Here is a 22,288-nt window from a genome sequence, read left to right as displayed (position 1 = left end):
TCCTAGGTATTTACCCAAAGGACACAGAAACATTAATTCCAAAGAGCACCTGCACCCCTATGTTTATAGCAGCACTATTTACAATAGCTAAGCTTTGGAAACAACTCAAATGCCCAAAAATAGATGACTAGATCAAGAAGATGTGGTACATATACACCATGGAATATTACTCAGCATTCAAAAAAGATAAACACATGCAATTTGCAGCAACATGGATGGCACTAGAAGGGATCATGCTCAGCGAAATAAGCCAGAAAGAAAAAGAAAAATACCAGATGGTCTCACTCATAACAGGAATCTAGAAAACCTAAATAAGGGATCAGGAAAAAGAATAACTGTAAGAAAGAAAAAAATCAAAATCAACAAACAACGATGAACCAGAGACACACTTTGGGGGGGGGAGGGGAAAGGAGTGATTGGTGTCAAAATCAGGGGGTTGCAATTGTATGGGGAATATAAAAATAAATTTATAAATTAAAAAAAAATTGCATCCAATACGCCAAGTGATTCAGGTTTTGCATCCAGTGACGTGGCTTTTTGGGTCCAACAAATCAAAGACACTAGACCAACCAAAATTATAAAAATTTGAGGAAAAGCAACGGAAGGATTGCTAGATACAGGCGCCGATGTTACTTGTGTAGCGGGACACGATTGGCCTAGTGCCTGGCCTACTAAGACCACGCCCGCTACTCTGATCGGCTTAGGATCCGCAAACAATGTGGCTAAAAGCTCTCCAATTTTAAATTGGAATGATGGAGAAATATCTGGGACTTTTCAACCTTATGTTGTGCCATCTCTTCCTATGACATTATGGGGGAGGGATATTCTCTGCCAGATGGGGGTGCTTTTATTTAGCACCAATGATGAAGTTACTGCTCAGATGTTACGAATGGGTTTTCATCCAGATCAAGGTCTAGGAAAGAGACTGGAGGGACGCGGGTTTCCCATTGAGGTGACTCAAAGAGAGCCATGACAAGGTTTGGGGTACAATTCAAATTTATGAAGGGGGCCATTGCAAAGGTTACAGCCGACCCAATTGTCTGGAAGAGTGATGAGCCAGTTTGGGTTGAGCAATGGCCCCTGATAGAAGAAAAGATTCAGACTGTAACTACTTTAATTCAGGAACTAAAAAAGTGACATATTCGCCCTACAACCAGCCCTTGGAACACTCCTATATTTGTGATAAAGAAATCAGGAAAATGGAGAGGCTGTTTCAAGACTTCAGAGCAATAACTGTTACTATGCAAGATATGGGAAGTTTACAACCAGAATTGCCATCGCCTGTGGCCATCCCCAAAAATGATCATGTTATTGTTATTGATTTACAAGATTGCTTCTTTATCATTCCTTTGTCTCCCCAAGACTGCGAAAGATTTGCATCTAGTGTCCCCTCTATAAATTTAAGGAGGCCATTTCAGGGATATGAATGGACAGTTCTTCCCCAAGGCATGAAAAACAGTCCGACTTTATGTCAAAAATATGTAGACATGGTTCTGTCATCCTTTAGGGATCAGTATCCTTCCATTTACTGTGTTCATTATATGGACGACATACTAATCAGTAACGCCCAAGTAGATCTGTTAAATCAGGCCTTGACGCGTCTGGTGGCTTTATTGCAGAGTTTTGGACTTGTAGTAGCACCAGAAAAAATCCAAACATCTCCACCAATTAATTATTTGGGAAGGGTCATTTGTTCTTTAACTGTGTTACCACAAAAACTGCAACTGCGAACAAACTCTTTACAAACGTCAAATGATTTCCAGAAACTACTTGGAGACATAAATTAGATTAGAGCTCATTTGCAACTGACAACCGCTGATTTAAGCCCACTGTTTGATGTGTTAAAAGGTGATTCTAATCCAAACTCCCCTAGGCAGTTAACACCAGAAGCTGCACAAGCCTTACAAAATGTAAATGCAGTGTTGAACGATCAGCAACTATTAAGGCTAGATTATACCAAGCCATGGGAATTCATAATCTTAGCCACCCCACACATGCCAACCAGCATTTTGTGGCAAAAAGGGCCATAGGAATGGTTGCATTTACCAGTCACAGCAAAGAAGGTTGTTTGTCCCTATGCCTCTCTAGTAGCTGTGTTCATTGTTAAAGGAAGGCATAGGAGCATTGAACTTTTTGGCCAAGAATTCCCTGTTCTCATTTTGTAACAGGGTGGTCCCTGGAAAGGGGGAGGTTCCAGGTTTCCTGCCCCACCCAAGTGGAGGGTGGAGCTGAGCAGGGAGAGAAGAACCTGCAGAGGAGACTAAAGAAGGAAGGAATCACAATGGAGATCCAGAAGGAGACCTGGAGGAGGCACATGGAGCCAAGAGACACGTGAACAAACTACACTTGCCTTTTGGTCGTGGACTGAGTGAGACAGATGTGGGTGAGAGACCCGTGGGGAGGTGACAATGGCGGTTTTTGTCTTGATTTTGATTTTGCTCTTTTCCTTCCAGACTTGTCTGGTTGTTTCTGATCCTTTTCTGTGGGTCCCCACTGGAAAATGCTTAAGACTTGTGGCAGGCTTTGGGGCCTTGCTCTGGGCCAATCCTGCTTGGGTGAACTTTTACCCACGAGGGGACGGGTAATTTTGGGTGCTTGATTTAGAAACTATATTCTTTGCCTTTTCTGCATTGTTTTCTAGTTGTATTAAAGTTCCTTCCCACTAAAGTCTCCTATGTTTTGTGTTGATGCGGCAGATGGCAGAACCCATTTAGAATAGGCAGGTATGCCAGGTTTGGTGTTTACGGGCGGTTCCTCCAATGGCAAGGCTGCTTTCATTATCAATGACAAACAAATGTCCATTCAAACGACTGAAATTCGGCCCAAAAGACTGAGTTATTTGCTGTTCTCTCAGTATTTAAAATTTCTAGTTTAGAGTTAGACTTCAGTAGAACTAACATAGATTTGATGAGTTGCTCAGGCCACTTTGAAGTAATTGATAAATTAGCCAAGTTAATTGAGTGCTAGGAGATAGGCTGATTTCAGTGATACAATATAGAATAGGACTTTCACACCCACTCCAAAACTAGGAAAGTTTAATAGAATGATTAATTGTCACCAAATGTGCTGTCTGAAATAATTGATCATGTTAGAATATGACCTGTACCTAGAAAATTATTTGTCTTGATGTTTTTTAAGGTAACCAAAGAAATGCCCTTTTGTTAGGAGACCAAGGGAGTCTCTATAGTTTCATGAGAAAATATGTAATGATTGTCTTTGTGCTATTCAATGCCTGTGTTGATGTAATCTCACCGCTCACCTTACTGTATAAATAAAGACCCGCTGAGACCCTCAGTAGGAGAGACTTGCACCAATATGAGTGCCTGTGTCTTCCTCACCCTCAGGCCCCCAAGTTTTCACCGATGCTGTCCTCTCCTTTTGGGGACCCCTGACACGACATCTAGCTGGAGCTGGTCTCCAGCAGCCCCCTCCTCTTGGCATGCAGCCTTGCTAGTGTAAAAGCCAGCCTGACTCCATCAGGCAAAAGGAGAACTTGCAAGTGATGAGGGAAATCAAACTTGCTTATTGCACGTGGGTTGGAATGTTCATCTAATGGGACTTTCACTGCAGCAGTTGTGTCATTGCCTTCCCCTTTACTATCAACTTCAACATAACTTTGGACATTTTCCGCTTCCAGAAGGACCGCCATAAGGAAAGTTGAAACCAAATGGGTAAGTTGAGTTCTAGTGAGTTTAGAAGACACAGGAGCTTTGTATGTTGAGATGCTGAAAGGAAGGACTGTCTACAAAGTGTTTTCAGGAGCCAGGACATGTCTAGACAGTCTAATTCTTCTCAGAACCCTCTTAGGAATCACATCAATGAGTTCTGAGGCTTGCCGGGCCCACCACTGCCTGTCTCCGACCCGTGGAGCCAGAGCTTGCCTTGCCTTCGAGGTCCGGAGTTAAGGAAGCAGCCATATAAGTGCCCAGGGCAAGGCAGCCCAGACAGGTGAGGTGACGTGGTTAAGGTCACCTGCTGGTTGGAGGTAGATTCCAGACGAGAATACTAGATTCTGGACTGCAAATCCAGTGTCATTTCCATAATATGATTATGTATTTGTTTCATATGGCTCAGTTACCTAGCGATGGTTTTCCCCTTCCTTTGGCAAGAGAGTGACTCTTTCCCCCAGCAGAGTTCCGTGGTGATGTACGGATAATCCTCAGGAACGTCCCTGGGCTTAGTTCTTCCATCTTCAAGTGTCATTCAGGCATCCAGGGGAGTCTTTCTCTCCCTCTACATCCCTCTTTCTCTTTCTTTCTCCCTTCTCATCCCCCTTTCTCCTCTTACTCCTCCCTCCCTCTCTCTCCTTCTCCCCCTAGTCCCACTTTCATTTCCCCAGCTCCTTCTCCCATCAGAAAGGCACTGTGGGTTGAGAAAATGCCCCAGGCGGGCCTCAGTAGCAAGCACAGCCTACTGTTGATTCACCGCAGTGCCAGCACGGACACAGCCCTCCAACTGGTACTTGGCAGGAGGTCTTGGCTCTTAGCACAATGGTGCTTTGTTATCACAAATGATCCAGTGCGCTGAACTGAGCTGGCATCAGTAACCTCAGCACTCCTGCCAACCGGTCACATGACTGGCACTTTCTGAATCCCTGCCCCTCAGTGCACCTGCACAGGACAGGACAGAGAAAGAAGCCAGGAGAAGTTTCTGCGTTTCCAGTCTAGGCCCATGGCTCCCACCTGTTGAGGCCTGAGGGATTTAGTGTAAGGACTTATGAGGAAAGATTTTCACTCCCTGAGTTGGGTGCAGGCTCTTTAGATGTGACCACAGGGCCGCAATTGTTGTGTCTGGGAACAGGCCTGTGGGGAGACGCCTGGGGGAGTCACCTCTGCCGCCCCAGGGAACAGGCTGGAGGAGTGATGTTCTTGGCTGTGGCCCGGGGCCACTCTGGTGCTATTAGAGAATTTTTTCCCTCTATATTGTCTTTTCCCACGGACTTACAATGTGTCAAGCACTGCTATCAAATACGCACGTTTCACTGTGTCTCCCATTGTGCAGCTTTCATTCCAGAAAGTTGGGTCACCCTTCTGAGCGGAGCTTGCCCAGGTGAACAGGTGCTGCTCACAGAGGGGGTGTCCACACTGCAACCTGCCATCCCACGAGGAACACCACCCTTAGGCTTCCAGCTCATTTTACTTCAAAATGTCAGCAGAAGAGGAGATTGTTTTTAAAATTTCCTTAATCACATAGACTATTATGAGAATACTTTTCAGAATTTTTAATGAAATCATAGACTCTGAAGATGGGAAGAACTCCACTTCCTCCAACTGAGGCTTCAACATCTTCATCCAATTTTTGCTCCAACACCAAGTGGATGGCATTGGCTTTAAATTGCTCCTCAGCTAGCTCATGAGACCTTGAGATTTGGTTTGGGTTGTTTTAAAATGTGCTTAGGGGGATGAGAAAACCAAATTGTATAATTGTCTGAATATTGAATGACAATCTACAGGGTAGTTCTATCAACTACTGAAAGTGGAGTATTCAATGGTAATTGTTAAATGGTTTATTTTGTCTTTTAATTTTATTCATTTTTGCTTCCTAAATTTTGAGACTCTGCGATTAGGTACTATTACATTTATAATTGTTCTATCTTCCTAATGCATTTAACTTTTATCATGATGAAATGCCCCTCCTTGTCTCTAGTAACTTTTTTTTTTATCTTAAAGTCTATCTTACCTGATAGTAGTATAGCCACCTTGACTCTTATTGCGACTGTTTGCATGGTATACCCTTTTCATCATTTGTATATTTTTACATGAAATATGTCCCTCTTTTAGATAGTATCTATTGACTCTTGCTTTTTTTATACAGTCTGAAAATCATTGCCTTTATATTACAGTGTTTAGTCTATTTATATTTAATATAATTATGGATATGGTTAGATTTAGGCCTGCCACTTTATTTTTGATAACTGTCCTGGGTTTGAATGCAGCAGGTGGAGTGTGTCCAGGAGGGAGGCAGCTGTGCCCAGACTTCAATGATATTGGGTCTTGCTGTCGATGAGACCCATCACGTTCTCCCCCAGCCTCCCCGTAGTTCCCTGCCTGAGCTCAATTTAGCTGCTCCTGCTGGGCATCTGGCGGTTCTAGCCCATAGTAAGTGAACCCATAGTAAGTGAACATTTCTCAGTGGCATTTGGACCCAAAGCTGTTGGAGGCTCTAGAAACCTGTTTTTCAAAGGAGTTGCCAGTGCCCAGAGTGAAAGACAAGGTACAGACTTCATTCACACACATTTTTGGGGGAGGGAAAACACCAGCGGGGCCACAGGCCTGCATGTAAGGTGGGTGCTGCTTAGGCTGGTGGGGTGGGCTATACATGGGTTTCCTCACAGGTGGAATAAGGGGTTTCCCCAAGTAAAATTCCTTCTAGAGCCAAGAGTTAATGCTTTGATTTCTAACCAAATTCCTTAGAAATGATTTTCCCCCCTTGTATTTTATTTTAACCTACATACTCCTTGGCCAGGAAATGGTCAAAGTATTGCAGCCAGTGTATCCCTCTCTGATCAGTACCAGCTCCACACAGAGAAGACCCACCCCTGAGTAGTTTTGGGAGCCTGCAGGGTGGGTGCCCAGAGTGCTGCAGCTGCACTCACTGGGGACAAGGTGGGGAGGGCGACCCCATTCTCTCCCCAAATCAGAATGGGAAAGACTTGGTCACATCCTCTCAGAAGTTCAATTTTTTGTCCCCTACTTGGTTTTCTTCCTCTGGAAACATGTCACCAACCCCAAAGAAAACCAGGCTCATCTCAACTGTTTCTCACACTTAAAACTCATCTCTTGTCTTCTCCCTCACATAGGAACCAAATGGTCCTAATTTTGTAAATTCTGTCCCTATACCCCTGAAAGCTGATGAGCTTTCCAGATGCTTGGTTACCCTGGAGGGAACGAGAGCACAGGTGTGGGCAGAAGCCGGGGGCCATTTCCCCGAAACATGCTCTGTGAGAAGCACCACACAGCTTGGTGGGGGCTGTGGGTTACAAAGGACAGTGGAGCCCCAGAGGCTCAGCCTGCCATGGCCGTGGCATGGCCAGAGGCACCCCAAATCCATCCTTCCTGCCGGGAGCAGTGGACGAACTATGTACAAACCATCCGGTTAGGATTCAGTCTGCTGGTGAGCAAGCCGGGGGAAGGGCCGCTGACGGCAGAGTCTGTGAGTGTGTGAGTCTGTGAGCGGCCCGCTGACTGCAAACCACAGCCCAGGCGTGCCCTGTCTGTCGGTCACACTCACCCTCTGAAAGCAGATCAGAGGCCTGGCAGCACTGTGGCTTGCGCCGAAGGGTCCCACGGAACTCTGCTTGGGCAGAAAACTTGGTCCGAGGCTCCGAGGCCTCTGGGGGTCAGACTAAGTTCATCTTCTGTGGATATATTTTTAAAAATCCTGCCAACATTGCACAGTGATTTAAAATGCGGGCCCTGAAGTGACTGAGCGAATTCTGGGTCTGACTTCCGGCTCTGCCCTTAAGAGGCGTCTGCTCAGGTCAAAAACCCGTCACCTCCTGGAACCAGAGCAAAGCAAGCGGTGTCTGCAGGCAGCACCTGACACACAGGCAGCCTGCACCCGGCCCCGGGCCTTTTGTTACCTGTGGCTTTCAGGGCGATCCGCAGCTCGTAGGAGGACATGGGGCCGGATTTGTCAGAAGAGGTTCTGGGGGAGGAGAGCAGAGGCATGGAGGAGGAGGGCCCCAGGGAGGGGACGCCTGCCCGTGCAGTAGTGGGGGGTGGCCAGTGTGGAGGGGAGAGTCCTCACCAGGGCCCAAAGAAGCAAGTGCTGTGTTGGGCCCTGCAAAGGAGGTTGCTTCCTTGGGCTTTCCCTCGGGGTGGAAGCACCGTGGTGCCTCCAGAAGTATCACAAGCCCTCCTGGAATTTCATTGTTTGTTCTTTTGCGCCTTTTCTGAAAATTAATCCTCTTGCCTGCAACACCATGATCTCTAAAGGCCCCTTTCTGCTCTAGGTCTGTACAATCCCCTCGAGGCCAAGCTCAGCAGGGTTTCGTACCATCCACTTCTTCAGTTTGTCCCAGAACACTTTGAATTCATCAAACTCCAGCTTTCCGTTGCCGCTGGTCTGTGTCAGGAGTGAGTTAAGGAAGAAGCAGCAAGTATGTTTCAACCTGAGAATTCAGAGCCGGGCAGTGTGACTGGCATGGGTGACATGGATTCGGCCTTCTAGGGAGATGGTTCAATTATTAAACCAGGAATCTCTAAAGAAGGCACAAGGTAGGGGTCAGAGAGGGAAACATGAAGATTAAACACACGTGCAACACCCCCCCCAACACACCCCTCTTCATTTCCTGGGATGGGACCCCAAAGTGGCAGTAAGATTCTCAAGTCCTTTTGGAAGTGAGGTGGAAAGTTTAATTGATTTCAGACCCTAAAGAGCACAAAACAAAAACAAACTTATCTAAACTCTTTTCTTTGAGGCTGGTACTTACAGATGCAGCAAATGCAAACAACCTTGGGCTGAGCTGAAGGGCCAGCTGGGAACTGAGATGCAGAGAGAGAAGGGGTTCTCCAGGGGAGGGGGCAGCACCAACGGAAATTCAAAACTGCAATTATCTGACGAGAAGCTTCTTCATTCATCATCATGAAGTGCCCCGTGAGGAGCCAATAACCTTCAGCCAAGTCCATATTTCTTTACCCCTCACCTACTTTTCAGCTTCCTTTCATCTTGGACCCTTGTGCCCTGAAGTGCTTAGACCCTTTGTCTCCCACAGTCTGGGGACATTAAAACTTTCAAATAATTGTCCTTCAATGGTATAAAACATTGGGCTTACAACCCTGTGACAATCAGTTCTATCCATATTTGGGCCCCAAATCTCTGCCCCTGCTCTTGGTGGGAAGCAGGCCCAGAAGAAAGGCCTTGCTCATCACCCCTCAAGAAGGAGGAGCAGGTGGTGAGGTGAGGAGCAGGAGTAACTCCAGAATGAGGTGTTGTCACCAGCCTGGTTACTAAAAGTTCCTCGTCCTTGCTCTGGTCCTGAACAAACCCAACTGAGACTGAGATGGAGAACTTTTGTAGGCATCACCAACCCTGAATTGACTGAAGGAAAACAGGAGTTGTGACCTAGGTGGCAAATTCCATAGCCCCTACCCTTGATGAATGATGCCAACCCCATCACCTAATGGCCATGAGTCAAGTAACAGGTAGCACATGCTCATCCACCTGCCCCATAGCCCCTGCACCTTTAGAGCTCAGAGATGACCTTTGAGAAATTAGCCCATCACCTCTTCAGGTTGCTGGCTCCTGATTAAACCTGATTTCCTGCCTTCGAGCTGCAAGTAGCTGCAGCCTGGCTCTGGTAACATCTTCAACAACAATCCCCACAGAGAGTCTGTGCCTCTGGGTTCTGTTCCATTTCTAGTTCCAGGGGTCTCCCAGTCTTTGGCAACTGTTTGTGAAGACTAGCCTGTAGGTTATGGGTGTAATGTCTTAGGCAGGTCTGCAGACAAAAATGTTTAACATCTATTTTTGCCCAAGGCAGGTCTGCAGACAAAAATGTTTAACATCTATTTTTGCCCACATATTTGGAAGAGTACGTCCATTAGAGAAATGATGTTTTTACAGGAAATCAGACTTAGCTTCTTAAACTGAATGTCCTTTTCTGAAACCACACATGAAAGTAGAATTATTTGAAATCTGATAAGACTGTTCCCAGATGCTGAGAGTCCCACAGGGTGGTCAGATCTGTGGCTGGCTAGGGTGTTGACCTTGTCAGTCTCTTAGGATACTGAGGAGAGCAGAAGTTGACATGGCTCTTGGCGAGGAAAATTTACAAAATATGTATAATGCCTTAAAAATGGGAATATCCTTCCATCCATTTATCCTCTCTTTATGATTTCTTTTTTTTAAATTAAGCCTCCCTCCACCTTTTTTTTTTTGAAGATTTTTATTTATACAAGAACTGGGGTACAGGCTAGATGCACGGGAGGGTGAGAGGATTCACCAGAGACATATTTGGAACACAACAGGCAGACTGATGAAATTACACTGCTGAGGGGACCAGCGGGCGTGACAGGAGAGGTCTGCCGTGCCATGCGGGACCCTCACCGGCTGGCTGAGATCGAACCTGCACTGCAGAGGCTGCGGACAGCTTCACAGTGCGGCGCTCAACTGCCTGCGCCACCAGGGAGGCCCTCTCTTTACGATTTCTAAGCAACGAATTGTAAAGGAAGACTTATTATTAGGTTATTTAATGGCAAAAATCAGAAGTTCTAGAAAGGACCAATGGAAGCGTCTCAACAATAAGTTGGGTTATGTTCCTATGATGGATTATTACACAATCTTTATGAATTTTTAAGCATATTTAATGATCTGGGGGAAATGTTCATAAAAATTCATTCTACAAAGCAGGGTTAAAATTATTGGAGAAATTTGAACATTCATACACTGCTAATGGAAATGTGAAAGATTCCTCCACATTGAGACCACAAACATTATCCTGTGATCTAATTCATAAAATCCCCAAAACTGGCTTTGCAAATGCAATAAAAGAAGCAGAAGAGAAGGGTGATTTTACCTTTCGGTGCTTTCCTGTAATTAATGTTGATAGCCAACTCGAGGAACCTCATTGGGAGCCCCTCCCCTTTAAGCTTTTAAAAGAATTAAAAAAGGCAACCAATGATTATGGAGCTACTTCCCCTTATACTATACAGCTAATAGAATCAGTGGCCAATCGATTTCTCACTCCTCGTGATTGGCAAATGATAGCAAGATCTAGTCTGCCTGCAGGCGTTTGTTTTTTTTAAAGATTAATTTATTTATACAAGCACTAGGTACAGCCAGAAGTGCAGGAGGGTGAGAGAATTCACCAGAGCCAGAGTGGGGGGGCAGAACAGGCAGACTGACGAAGTACACTGCTGAGGGGAGCAGCAGGTGCGGCAGGAGAGGTCTGCGTGCCATGTGGGATCCTGGACCGGCGGCTGGGGATCAAACCGGCGCTGCAGAACCTGCGGGCAGCTTCGCAATCCAGGGCTCAACTGCTGTACCACTGGGGAAGCCCATGAGTCGTTTTCTTGCTGTGGAATGCAAACTATGATGAGGAGGCATGGAGACTAGTAAATAAACATAATGGGAAGCAAAAAAGAAAAAAGATGAAATTCCGCTTGAAATGGTTATGGGCCAAGAGGTTGGCATGAAAATAGTGCTCAAATCCAGATTCCATCAGCATCCTTTGGTATTGTGTGCGAGGTTGCAGTTCTTGCGTGGACCCGGTTACCAGCTGGTGAAATGAAAACCTCTGGCCTTAGTAATAGCAAACGGGCCCGAGGAAACTTACCAAGATTTTTTGTCTCGGCTGATGGATGCTGTCTACAAAACTATTCATAATGAGGAGGCAGCTCAAATGCTAATAAAACAGCTGGCTTTTGAAAATGCTTCCATCCCATGTCAGACATTAAGAAGACCTATTCAAAGAACAGGCGACCTTAATGAATATGTACGAGTCGGTTCAGAAGTCACCCCATCCTACCTTCAAGGAGTGGTTATAGCCGCTGCCTTATAGGGACAGACCAGCAGCCAGTGGTTCGCCTCCATTCATAGACAAAAGGGCAAACAAGCAAACAAGGTGGTGCCAAACTTTTGGTACCTGTTTTTCTTGCGGACAACAGGGGCACTTCAGCAGAAATTGCCCCAATAAACCAGTCTCTGGGCCTCCATCAACCTTGTTTAAACAGTTTAATAAGCCATTTGCAGCCAATAATAGTGCAGATCCTTTGAATGTAACGCCTCCAAAAGGTCTTTGTCCTCAATGCAATAAAGGAGTTCATGGGGTAAAGCACTGTCTATGCAAATTGCATAAAAACGGCGCTTTACTGCCACCTCATGGACAATCTATTGCTGCCACTGCCCCGACTGTTCTTTCAAACAATACAGGGGCCCTACCCAGGGCCCTCAAATAATTGGGGGCTTGAACCACCAGAGCGGAAAGCAGTCTCTGATCTCGCCCGCACGACCTCGACCAGTGCAGGCCTGGACTGGCCTTCCACCTCTGCAGCGACATTAACTCCTGATCAATCATATCCTGCGGCGGCGACAGGAGTGTTTGGGCCCCTCCCGCCTGAACCAGTGGGGCTGGTATTTGGCTGGGGCGCTACTTCATTGCAAGACATTAAAATAATACCTGCTGTTATTTTTTTTAATTAATAAATTTTATTTTTATATTCCCCATACAATTGCAATCCCCCCATTCTGACCCCAATCCCTCCCCTCCCGCCCCCCACCCCCAAAAAGTGTCTCTGGTTCATAGTTTTTGTTGATTTTGATTTTCACTTTCTTATAGTTATTCATTTTCCTGGTCCCTTATTTAAGTATTCTAGATTCCTGCTATGAGTGAGACCATGCGGTATTTTTCTTTTTCTTTTTGGCTTATTTCACTGAGCATGATCCCTTCCAGCGCCATCCATGTGGCTGCAAATTGCATGTGTTTATCTTTTTTGAATGCTGAGTAATATTCCATGGTATATATGTACCACATCTTCTTGATCCAGTCATCTATTTTTGGGCATTTGGGCTGTTTCCAAAGCTTAGCTATTGTAAATAGTGCTGCTATAAACATAGGGGTGCAGGTACTCTTTGGAATTGATGTTTCTGTGTTCTTTGGGTAAATACCTAGGAGTGGAATTGCTGGATCCTGTGGAAGCTCTATGTTTAGTAGGTCCAGAAATCTCCACACAGCTCTCCATAGTGGTTGGACCAGTTTGCACTCCCACCAATAGTGCAGAAGAGTTCCTTTTTCTCCACACCCTCGCCAACATTTGTTGTTGCTAGTTTTTTTAATATGTGCCATTCTCACTGGTGTAAGATGGTATCTCATGGTAGTTTTGATTTGCATTTCCCTGATTGCAAGTGATGTTGAACATTTTTTCATATGCCTGTTGGCCATTCGCATTTCCTCTTCAGAGAAGTTTCTTTTTAGCTCCTCTGTCCATTTTTTGACTGGATTATTTTCTTTGTTGTTATTGAGTCTCATCAGCTCTTTGCAGATTTTTGTGATCAGTCCTTTATCATTAGTGTTGTGTGCAAAAATGTTCTCCCAGTTGGTGGGGTTTCTCTTTGTTTTTGTTATTGTCTCTTTTGCTGTGCAGAAGCTCTTTAATTTGATGTAGTCCCAGCTGTTTATCTTTGCCTTCACTATCACTGCTTTGGGTGATGTGTCTGTAAAGATGTCTTTGATATGCAAATCACATAGTGTTTCGCCTATATTTCCTTCTATGTATTTTATGGTTTCAGGTTTTATGTCTAGTTCTTTAATCCAACCCCGAATAGCCAAAGCTCTCCTGAAAAAAAAAGAAGGGAATGGAGGCATCACACTCCCAGACTTCAAACTATACTACAAAGCCATAATCATCAAAACTGCATGGTATTGGAACAAGAACAGACATACAGACCAATGGAATCGAATAGAAAATCCAGAAATAAACCCACAGATTTATGGTCAACTAATATTTGACAAAGGAGCAAAGACTATGCATTGGAGCAAAGAAAGTTTGTTCAATAAATGGTGCTGGGAAAACTGGGTCGCTACATGCAAAAGAATGAAGCTTGACCACTACCTCACACCAAATACCTGCTGTTATTAACTCAAATTTTACAGATGAAATAAAAGTCATAACTGGAGCCTCCAGGACAAAAAGTTACTCAGTTGCTTTTGTTGCCCGTGGTATCCATTGACAATAAAATTGCATCCAATTGCCCAAAGGGGATTCAGGTTTTGCATCCAGTGACGTGGCTTTTTGGGTCCAACAAATCAAAGACACTAGATCAATAACCAAAATTATAAAAATTCAAGGAAAAGCTATTGAAGGATTGCTAGATACAGGCACCGATGTTACTTGTGTAGCGGGACACGGTTGTCCTAGTGCCTGGCCTACTAAGACCATGCCCGCTTCTCTGGTCAGCTTAGGATCTGCAAACAATGTGGCTAAAAGCTCTCAAATTTTAAATTGGAATGATGGAGAAATATCTGGGACTTTTCAACCTTACGTCGTGCCATCTCTTCCTATGACATTATGGGGGAGGGATATTCTCTCCCAGATGGGGGTGCTTTCATTTAGCCCCAATGATAAGGTTACTGCTCAGATGTTACCAAAGGGTTTTCATCCAGATCAAGGTCTAGGACAGAGACTGGAGGGACGCGGGTTTTCCATTGAGGTGACTCAAAGAGAGCCAGGACAAGGTTTGGGGTACAATTCAAATTTATGAAGGGGGCCATTGCATAGGTTATAGCCGACCCAATTGTCTGGAAGAGTGATGAGCCAGTTTGGGTTGAGCAGTGGCCCCTGACAGAAGAAAAGATTCAGGCTGTAACTACTTTAATTCAGGGACATATTCGCCCTGCAACCATCCCTTGGAACACTCCTATATTTGTGATAAAAAAGAAATCAGGAAAATGGAGGCTGGTACAAGACGTCAGAGAAATAAATGTTACTTTGCAAGATATGGGAAGTTTACAACCAGGATTGCCATCGCCTGTGGCCATCCCCAAAAATGATCATGTTATTGTTATTGATTTACAAGATTGCTTCTTTACCATTCCTGTCTCCCCAAGACTGCAAAAGATTTGAGTCTAGTGTCCCCTCTGGAAATTTAAGGAGGCCATTTCAGCAATACGAAAGGACAGTTCTTCCCCAAGGCATGAAAAACAGTCCGACTTTATATCAAAAATTTGTAGACATGATTCTATCATCCTTTGGGAATTGAGTATCCTTCCATTTACTGCATTCATTATATGGACGACATACTAATCAGTAACGCCCAAGTAGATCTGTTAAATCAGGCCTTGATGCGTCTGGTGGCTTTATTGCAGAGTTTTGGACTTGTAGTAGCACCAGAAAAAAATCCAAACATCTCCACCAATTAATTATTTGGGAAGGGTCGTTCATTCTTTAACTTTGTCACCACAAAAACTGCAACTTCGAACAGACTATTTACAAACGTTAAATGATTTCCAGAAACTACTTGGAGACATAAATTTGATTAGAGTTCTTTTGCAACTGACAACAGCTGATTTATGCCCACTGTTTGATGTGTTAAAAGGTGATTCTAATCTAAACTCCCTTAGGCAGTTAACACCAGAAGCAGGACAAGCCTTACAAAAGGTAAATGCTGCGTTGAACCATCAGCAACTATTATGGCTAGATTATATCAAGCCGTGGGAATTCATAATCTTAGCCACCCCACACACGCCAACCGGTGTTTTGTGGCAAAAAGGGCCACTGGAATGGTTGCATTTACCAGTCACAGCAAAGAAGGTTGTTTGTCCCTAGGCCTCTCTAGTAGCTGTGTTCATTGTTAAAGGAAGGCACAGGAGCATTGAACTTTTTGGCCAAGAATTCCCTGTTCTCATTTTGTAACAGGGTGGTCCCCAGGAATGGGGGAGGTTCCAGGTTCCCTGCCCCACCCAAATGGAGGGTGGAGCTGAGCAGGGAGAGGAGAAGCTGCAGAGGAGACTGAGGAAGGAAGGAAGCAGGATGGAGCCAGAAGGAGACCTGGAGGAGGCACATGGAGGCAAGAGACACGTGAAGACGCTACACTTCCCTTTTGGTCTTGGACCGGGTGATACAGATGTGGGTGAGAGACCCAGGGGAGGTGACAATGGTGGTTTTTGTCTTGATTTTGATTTTGCTCTTTTCCTTCCAGACTTGTCTGGTTGTTTCTGATCCTTTTCTGTGGGTCCCCACTGGAAGATGCTTAAGACTTGTGGCAGGCTTTGGGGCCTTGCTCTGGGCCAATCCTGCTTGGGTGAACTTTTACCCACGAGGGGATGGGTAACTTTGGGTGCTTGATTTAGAAACTATATTCTTTGCCTTTTCTGCATTGTTTTCTAATTGTATTAAAATTCCTTCCCACTAAAGTCTCCTATGTTTTGTGTTGATGAGGCAGATGGCAGAACCCATTTAGATTAGGCAGGTTTGCCAGGTTTGGTGTTTACGGACGGTTCCTCGAATGGCAAAGCTGCTTTCATTATCAATGACAAACAAATGTCCGTTCAAACGACTGAAACATTGGCCTAAAAGACTGAATTATTTGCGGTTCTCTCAGTATTTAAAATTTCTAGTTTAGAGTTAGACTTCAGTAGAACTAACATAGATTTGATGAGTTGCTTTAGGCCACTTTGAAGTAACTGATAAATTAGCCAAGTTAATTGAGTGCTAGGAGATAGGCTGATTTCAGTGATACAATATAGAATAGGACTTTCACGCCCACTCCAAAACTAGGAAAGTTTAATAGAATGATTAATTGTCACCAAATATGCTGTCTGAAATAATTGATCATGTTAGAATATCACCTGTACCTAGAAAACTAATTGTCCCTGATGTTTTTTAAGGTAACCTAAGAAATGCCCTTTTGTTATGAGATCAAGGGAGTCTCTATATGTAATGATTGTCGTTGTGCTACTTCAATGTTTATGCTGACGTAATCTCACTGCTCACCTTACTGTATAAAGACCGGCTGAGACACTCAGTAGGAGAGACTTGCACAAATATAAGAGTCCCTGTTTCTGCCTCACCCTCAGCCCCCAAGTTTTCACCGACACTGTCCTCTCCTTTCGGGGACCCCTGACACAACATCTAGCTGGAGCTGATCTCCACAGCCCCCTCCTCTTGGCATGCAACCTTGCTAGTGTAAAGGCCAGCCTGACTCCATCAGACAAAAGGAGAACTTGCAAGTGATGAGGGAAATCAAACTGGCTTATTGCACGTGGGTTGGAATGTTCATCTAATTGGACTTTCACTGCAGCAGTTGTGTCATTACTTTCTCCTTTACTATCATTTCAATATGACTTTGGACATTTTCTGCTTCCAGAAGGACCGCCATAAGGAAAGTTGAAACCAAATGGGTAAGTTGAGTTCTAGTGAGTTTAGAAGACACAGGAGCTTTGTATGTTGAGATGCTGAAAGGAAGGACTGTCTACAAAGTGGTTTTAGGGGCCAGGACTTGACATGCCTAGAGACATGGCAGGACTTAACATGTCCTCTAGACAGTCTCCTTCTTCTCAGAACCCTCTTAGGAATCACATTAATGAGATCCTAGGCTTGCCGGGCCCACCTCTGCCTGTCTCTGACCAGTGGAGCCAGGGCTTGCCTTGCCTTCGAGGACCGGAGTTAAGGAAGCAGCCATATAATTGCCCAGGGCAAGGCAGCCCAGACAGGTAAAGTGACGGGGTTAAGGTCACCTGCTGGTTGGAGGTAAATTCCAGACGAGAATGCTAGATTCTGGACTGCAAATCCAGTGTCATTTCCATAATATGATTATGTATTTGTTTCATATGGCTCAGTTACCTAACGATGGTTTTCCCCTTTCTTCGGCAAGAGAGTGACTCTTTCCCCCAGCAGAGTTCCGTGGTGATGTACGGATAATCCTCAGGAACATCCCTGGGCTAAGTTCTTCCATCTTCAAGTGTCATTCAGGCATCCAGGGGAGTCTTTCTCTCCCTCCACATCCCTCTGTCTCTTTCTTTCTCCCTCCCCATCCCCCTTTCTCCTCTTACTCCTCCCTCCCTCTCTCTCCTTCTCCCCCTAGTCCCACTTTCATTTCCCCAGCCCCTTCCCCTATCAGGAAGGCACTGTGGGCTGAGAAAATGCCCCAGGCGGGCCTCAGTAGCAAGCACAGCCTACTGTTGACTCACAGCAGTGCCCGCCCGGGCACAGCCCTCCAACTGGTACTTGGCAGGAGGTCTTGGCTCTCAGCACAACGGTGCTTTGTTATCACAAATGATCCAGTGCACTGAACTGAGCTGGCACCAATACCCTCAGCACTCCTGCCAACAGGTCACATGACTGGCACTTTCTGAATCCCTGCCCCTCAGTGCACCTGCACAGGACTGGACAGAGAAAGCAGCGAGAAGAAGTTTCTGCATGTCAGGTCTAGGCCCATGGCTTCCACCTGTTCAGGCCCAAGGGACTTAGTGTAAGGACTTGTGAGGAAAGATTTTCACTCCCTGAGTTGGGTGCAGGCTCTTTAGATGTGACCGCAGGGCCGCAACTGATGTGTCTGGGAACAGGCCTGTGGGGAGATGCCTGGGGGAGTCACCTCTGCCGCCCCAGGGAATGGGCTGGAGGAGTGATGTTCTTGGCTGTGGCCCATGGCCTTTTGGGTGCTATTAGAGAATTTTTCCTTCTATATTGTCTTTTCCCAAGGACTTACAATGTGTCAAGCACTGCTATCAAATACACACGTTTCACTGTGTCTCCCATTGTGCAGTTTTCATCCCAGAAAGTTGGGTCACCCTTCTGAGCGGAGCTGGCCCAGGTGAACAGGCACTGCTCACAGAGGGGGTGTCCACACTGCAACCTGCCATCCCACGAGGAACACCACTCCTTAGGCTTCCAGCTCATTTCTCTTCAAAACGTCAGCTGAGGAGAAGATTGTTTTTAAAATTTCCTTAATCACATAGACTATTATGAGAATACTTTTCAGGTTTTTAATGAAATCATAGACTCTGAAGATTGGGAAGAACTGCACTTCCTCCAACTGAGGCTTCAACATCTTCATCCAATTTTTGCTCCAGCAGAAAGTGGATGGCATTGGCTTCAAATTGCTCCTCAGCTAGCTCATGAGCCCTTGGAGATTCGGTTTGGGTTGTTTTAAGATGTGTCTTAGGGAGATGAGAAAACCAAAATGTATGATTGTCTGAATATTGAATGACAATCTACAGGGTAGTTCTATCAACTACTGAAAGTGGAGTTTCAGCTGTAGCTGTTAAATTGTTTATTTGGTCTTTCAATTCTATTCATTTTTGCTTCCTAAATTTTGAGTCTCTGCTATTAGGTACTATTACATATATAATTGGCTATCTTCCTAATGCATTTACCTTTTATCATGATGAAATGCCCCTTGTCTCTAGTAACTTTTTTTATCTTAAAGTCTATCTTGCCTGATAGTCGTATAGCCACCTTGACTCTTATTGTGACTATTTGCATGGTATACCCTTTTCATCATTTGTATCTTATTACATGAAATATGTCCCTCTTGTAGATAGTATCTATTGACTCTTGCTTTTTTTATACAGTCTGAAAATCATTGCCTTTAGATTATAGTGTTTAGTTTATTTATATTTAATATAATTATGGAGATGGTTAGATTTAGGCCTGCCATTTTATTTTTGATAACTCATTCAAAAAATTTGTTGCCCCTTTGTGCTTTTTTGCTAAACAATTTTTTTAGGGGAGCTTTATTGTTTTGTTGTTGTTGTATTCTTAGTGGATGTTCTTCAGATGAAATAGGTACATTAATTTATAGCATTTATTCCATTTAATACTAACTTGATTCCAGTAAAATATAACAATTTATGTATATATTTTTATTTCCTATCCCACTCCTTTGTGTCATCAACATATAGCTATATAGTTTATAACCACAATAATATATTATTATAACTTTTGCTTTATATAATCTTATGTCTTTTAACAAAGTTAGACAACCCCAACATGTAAAATATCAAACACAGAAACTAGATAATACAGTTATCACAGAATACTTGTACCCTGAATTCATTCTGGGTGAGGGAAGGTTTTGGAGAAGACCATAATGCCTTGCTGCTTTGGCCACAAGTAAGGACATAGTATTCTGATGATGCTCCACTTTTAATTTGGTCTTCCTCCCAGCCATTCTTCCTCATTCTCTGATACCCCTCCATTCACCCGTGTCCACCACAAGTGTAACCAGAGTGCGAGAGCCTGATAGAGAAGGAGGTTGGGTGTGGGGCAAGCAAAGTACATAATGCTAATAAGAAAATAAGACCTAATATTTATTTTTTTTAAAAAAAGATTAATTTTATTTTTATGCATACAAGAACTGGGGTACAGACCAAGGTGCGGGAGGGTGGGTGGTGGTGATAAGATTCAAAGAGACAGAGTGGGGAAAAGAACAGGAAGACTGACTAAATAAACTGCTGAGAGGAGCAGCGGGTGAGTTAGGAGAGGTCTGCTGCACTATGTGCGGAGCTCCCTGGCCAGGGATCGAACGTGTGCCGCAGTGGCTACGCTTAGCTTCTTAGGTTGCCTCTTAATCCCTTGCGCCACCAGGGAGGCCCAAGACCTAATATATATTGAGCCATATCTTATGTTACTTCCACTACTCCAACTAAGGGGGATTTTCTTGTGCCAGGGAGCTAGAGCAAGGCTTCTCTGCCCTGTTCTTCCCCATGATGGTGGAGATGAAGGAGATCAAGTCTGATATGAATCTGGACTTCTTGAGGAGGATTAACACTGTACTTGGCTCTTTTTACCCACAAGTTTTGGACAAAAAGAGCTTCTGGTCTGGCCGGAGACTGTCTAATTTACCAGTTCTCAGAATGGGAGGGTGAGATTTCATGTTGTTGTACTCTTTTTTTTTTTGAGCATTTTTTAAAATTTTATATATTTTTATATCATTTTTCATTTTTGCACAATGTATGCATTTTCATCTTGGTTATAGTCCCATGACAATTCCTACCCGCCTTGTTTTGATCCTCCTCCTATTAAGAAAGCATCCAGAATTCTCTGATGTTTGCCTCAGTAGGGAAACATACATTTGATGCTGAAAATGCCTAATTATGACCACCTGCCTTTCCTTCTCACTTCAGGCCACATACATTTATAAAACCAAGTCCTTATAGGATGCATGAGAGCAGTGATTGCAGTTACACCAAAGCCAGGGTTCTGTGCACGGAGCTGCACTTTGAATGACGAATAGTGAGAGGAGATGGGGATGTAAAGGGAGGAATTGGTAGCGATGCTTGAAAATGGACGGAAGGCACAGGTGTCACCAGCCACCTGGGGCAGTTGTTTTGCAATGAAGTAGCATAAAATCAGAGAGCATAGCTGAGTCCATTCATTCTTCTGAGGTCCGGATGGTGTTGGGTGAGGGGGTGGGGAGGACAAGATTGGGCAAGGGAAGAGGAGAGAGCCCTGGGCATCATGACTCAATACCAGGAAATATTCTGAAGGTCATGATCCAAGTCCAGATTCCGGTGGAGTGGCTGCACCCCTGCCAGGGAGGCTTCAAATATTCATTGTCAAGTTGATGAACTGGGAAGTGAGGGATCAAGGGAGAGAGAGAGAGAAGGGCTGGTTATTCTTGGCTGGTTTTTCTTCCATGTCTCTACCAGTTTATGTCACAGGAGCACCTACATCTGATCCTTTTGCCAGCAAACATGGACTCTAACTCAACTGACACCTCAGCACTTTAAGTTTTGCTGGGTGAAGTCAAGTCCAGCACGGATGGTGAGAGAGAGCAAGCCTGCTTTCTCCCCACCGAAGCAGACAGTGCCTGAGGCACCATGGGCAGCAAAATAAGGTGCCTTTTCTGCTTTAAGGAGGAGTGCCCTCAGCTGGAGGAGAGAGGTGATCCTCCATTATGGAGGGGCTGCAGAAAGGGAAGCAAGCCTCTGAAGTAGCACAGAGTTCCTCCTCATCTATGTCCTGAGCCCATCCTGCCTCCTTCTTCCCACCAGCATTCTGAATACAGCATGGGGGCTGCAAGAGCATAATAGGTTTTCTCTCCTCTCTGCCCTCTGGAAAGCTGGTGGATTCTTTGGCAGAAAAACTGCAGGTGAGACCAACTCAGGCTGGAACCTGCTGTTTGCAAGGTAGAGGGAGGCTGCATTCAGGACAATGGCTTTGCTGCACTCTGGACTCACAGGGGAATAGAAAAATAGCAATGCTTGGGTCCTACCTCCAGGTATTTGGATTTATTGGACTGGGGCATGGACAGGGCACTGGGTTTTAAAATCTCTCCCTGTGATGCTGATGGACAATCAGAGTCGAGCAAGCATAGCATGAAAGGAGAGGATGCAAAGATTTTTTCCAGTTATGTTGGTAAATAACTATGGGATGAGGACTTTGGTGTGTTGAGGCGAAGGGGAGAGGGACAAAGCATTCAGCAGTCCTCACGCCAGCGGACGTTGGGTTGGAAGCGGCACCTTGAACCTGAAACAATGGAAAGCTTCCTCTCTGCTTTTGGGTCTTGAGGGACAAGTTGCTGTTGAAAGACAACCCTCCCCTTCCCTCCCCCCTGTTGCCGCACGGACAGGCAGCAACTGTCACCTCCCTGCGTGCATGTTTTGGTAAACTTTGAAGTCAGTGAGAAATAAAAGTGGGTCTAGGATCACTCTTGTTCTCATAAGGAATTCGTTTGAGTGTGCCCTTTTTTTTTTAAATACTGGGGTGTTTTGTTTTTTTACAGTTATCAATCAGAGAGCTACATTCACTGCATTGTGGCACATGCTAAAGGTAGAAGTGAATACTAGAAATGGAAAACGACAAATTTCTGTTCTTATTGAAATTATAATGTAGTCAGGGATCTG

General features: G+C 44.7%; 2 protein-coding genes across 2 annotated transcripts in view; both read right to left on the bottom strand.

Annotated features, from left to right (window-relative positions):
• Positions 1–7,622, bottom strand: part of LOC311183685 (calpain-9-like) — a gene marked incomplete at both ends in the record, with an annotated part of 68,240 nt that extends 60,618 nt beyond the window's left edge. The window contains 1 exon segment of the mRNA XM_084253230.1: positions 7,583–7,622. Coding sequence (XP_084109356.1) covers positions 7,583–7,622 — 40 coding nt within the window.
• Positions 7,623–20,984: 13,362 nt separating this feature from the next.
• The window catches only part of LOC311183684 (calpain-9-like), a gene marked incomplete at both ends in the record, with an annotated part of 87,381 nt that continues 86,077 nt past the window's right edge, over positions 20,985–22,288 (bottom strand). The window contains one exon of the mRNA XM_084253229.1: positions 20,985–21,011. Within this exon, the coding sequence (XP_084109355.1) occupies positions 20,985–21,011 (27 nt within the window). The remainder of the gene's footprint in view (positions 21,012–22,288) is intronic.

This window comes from Talpa europaea (assembly GCF_964194135.1).
Source record: "Talpa europaea genome assembly, chromosome: 14".
NCBI lineage: Eukaryota > Metazoa > Chordata > Mammalia > Eulipotyphla > Talpidae > Talpa > Talpa europaea.
This window is presented reverse-complemented; position numbering and strand designations above follow the sequence as displayed.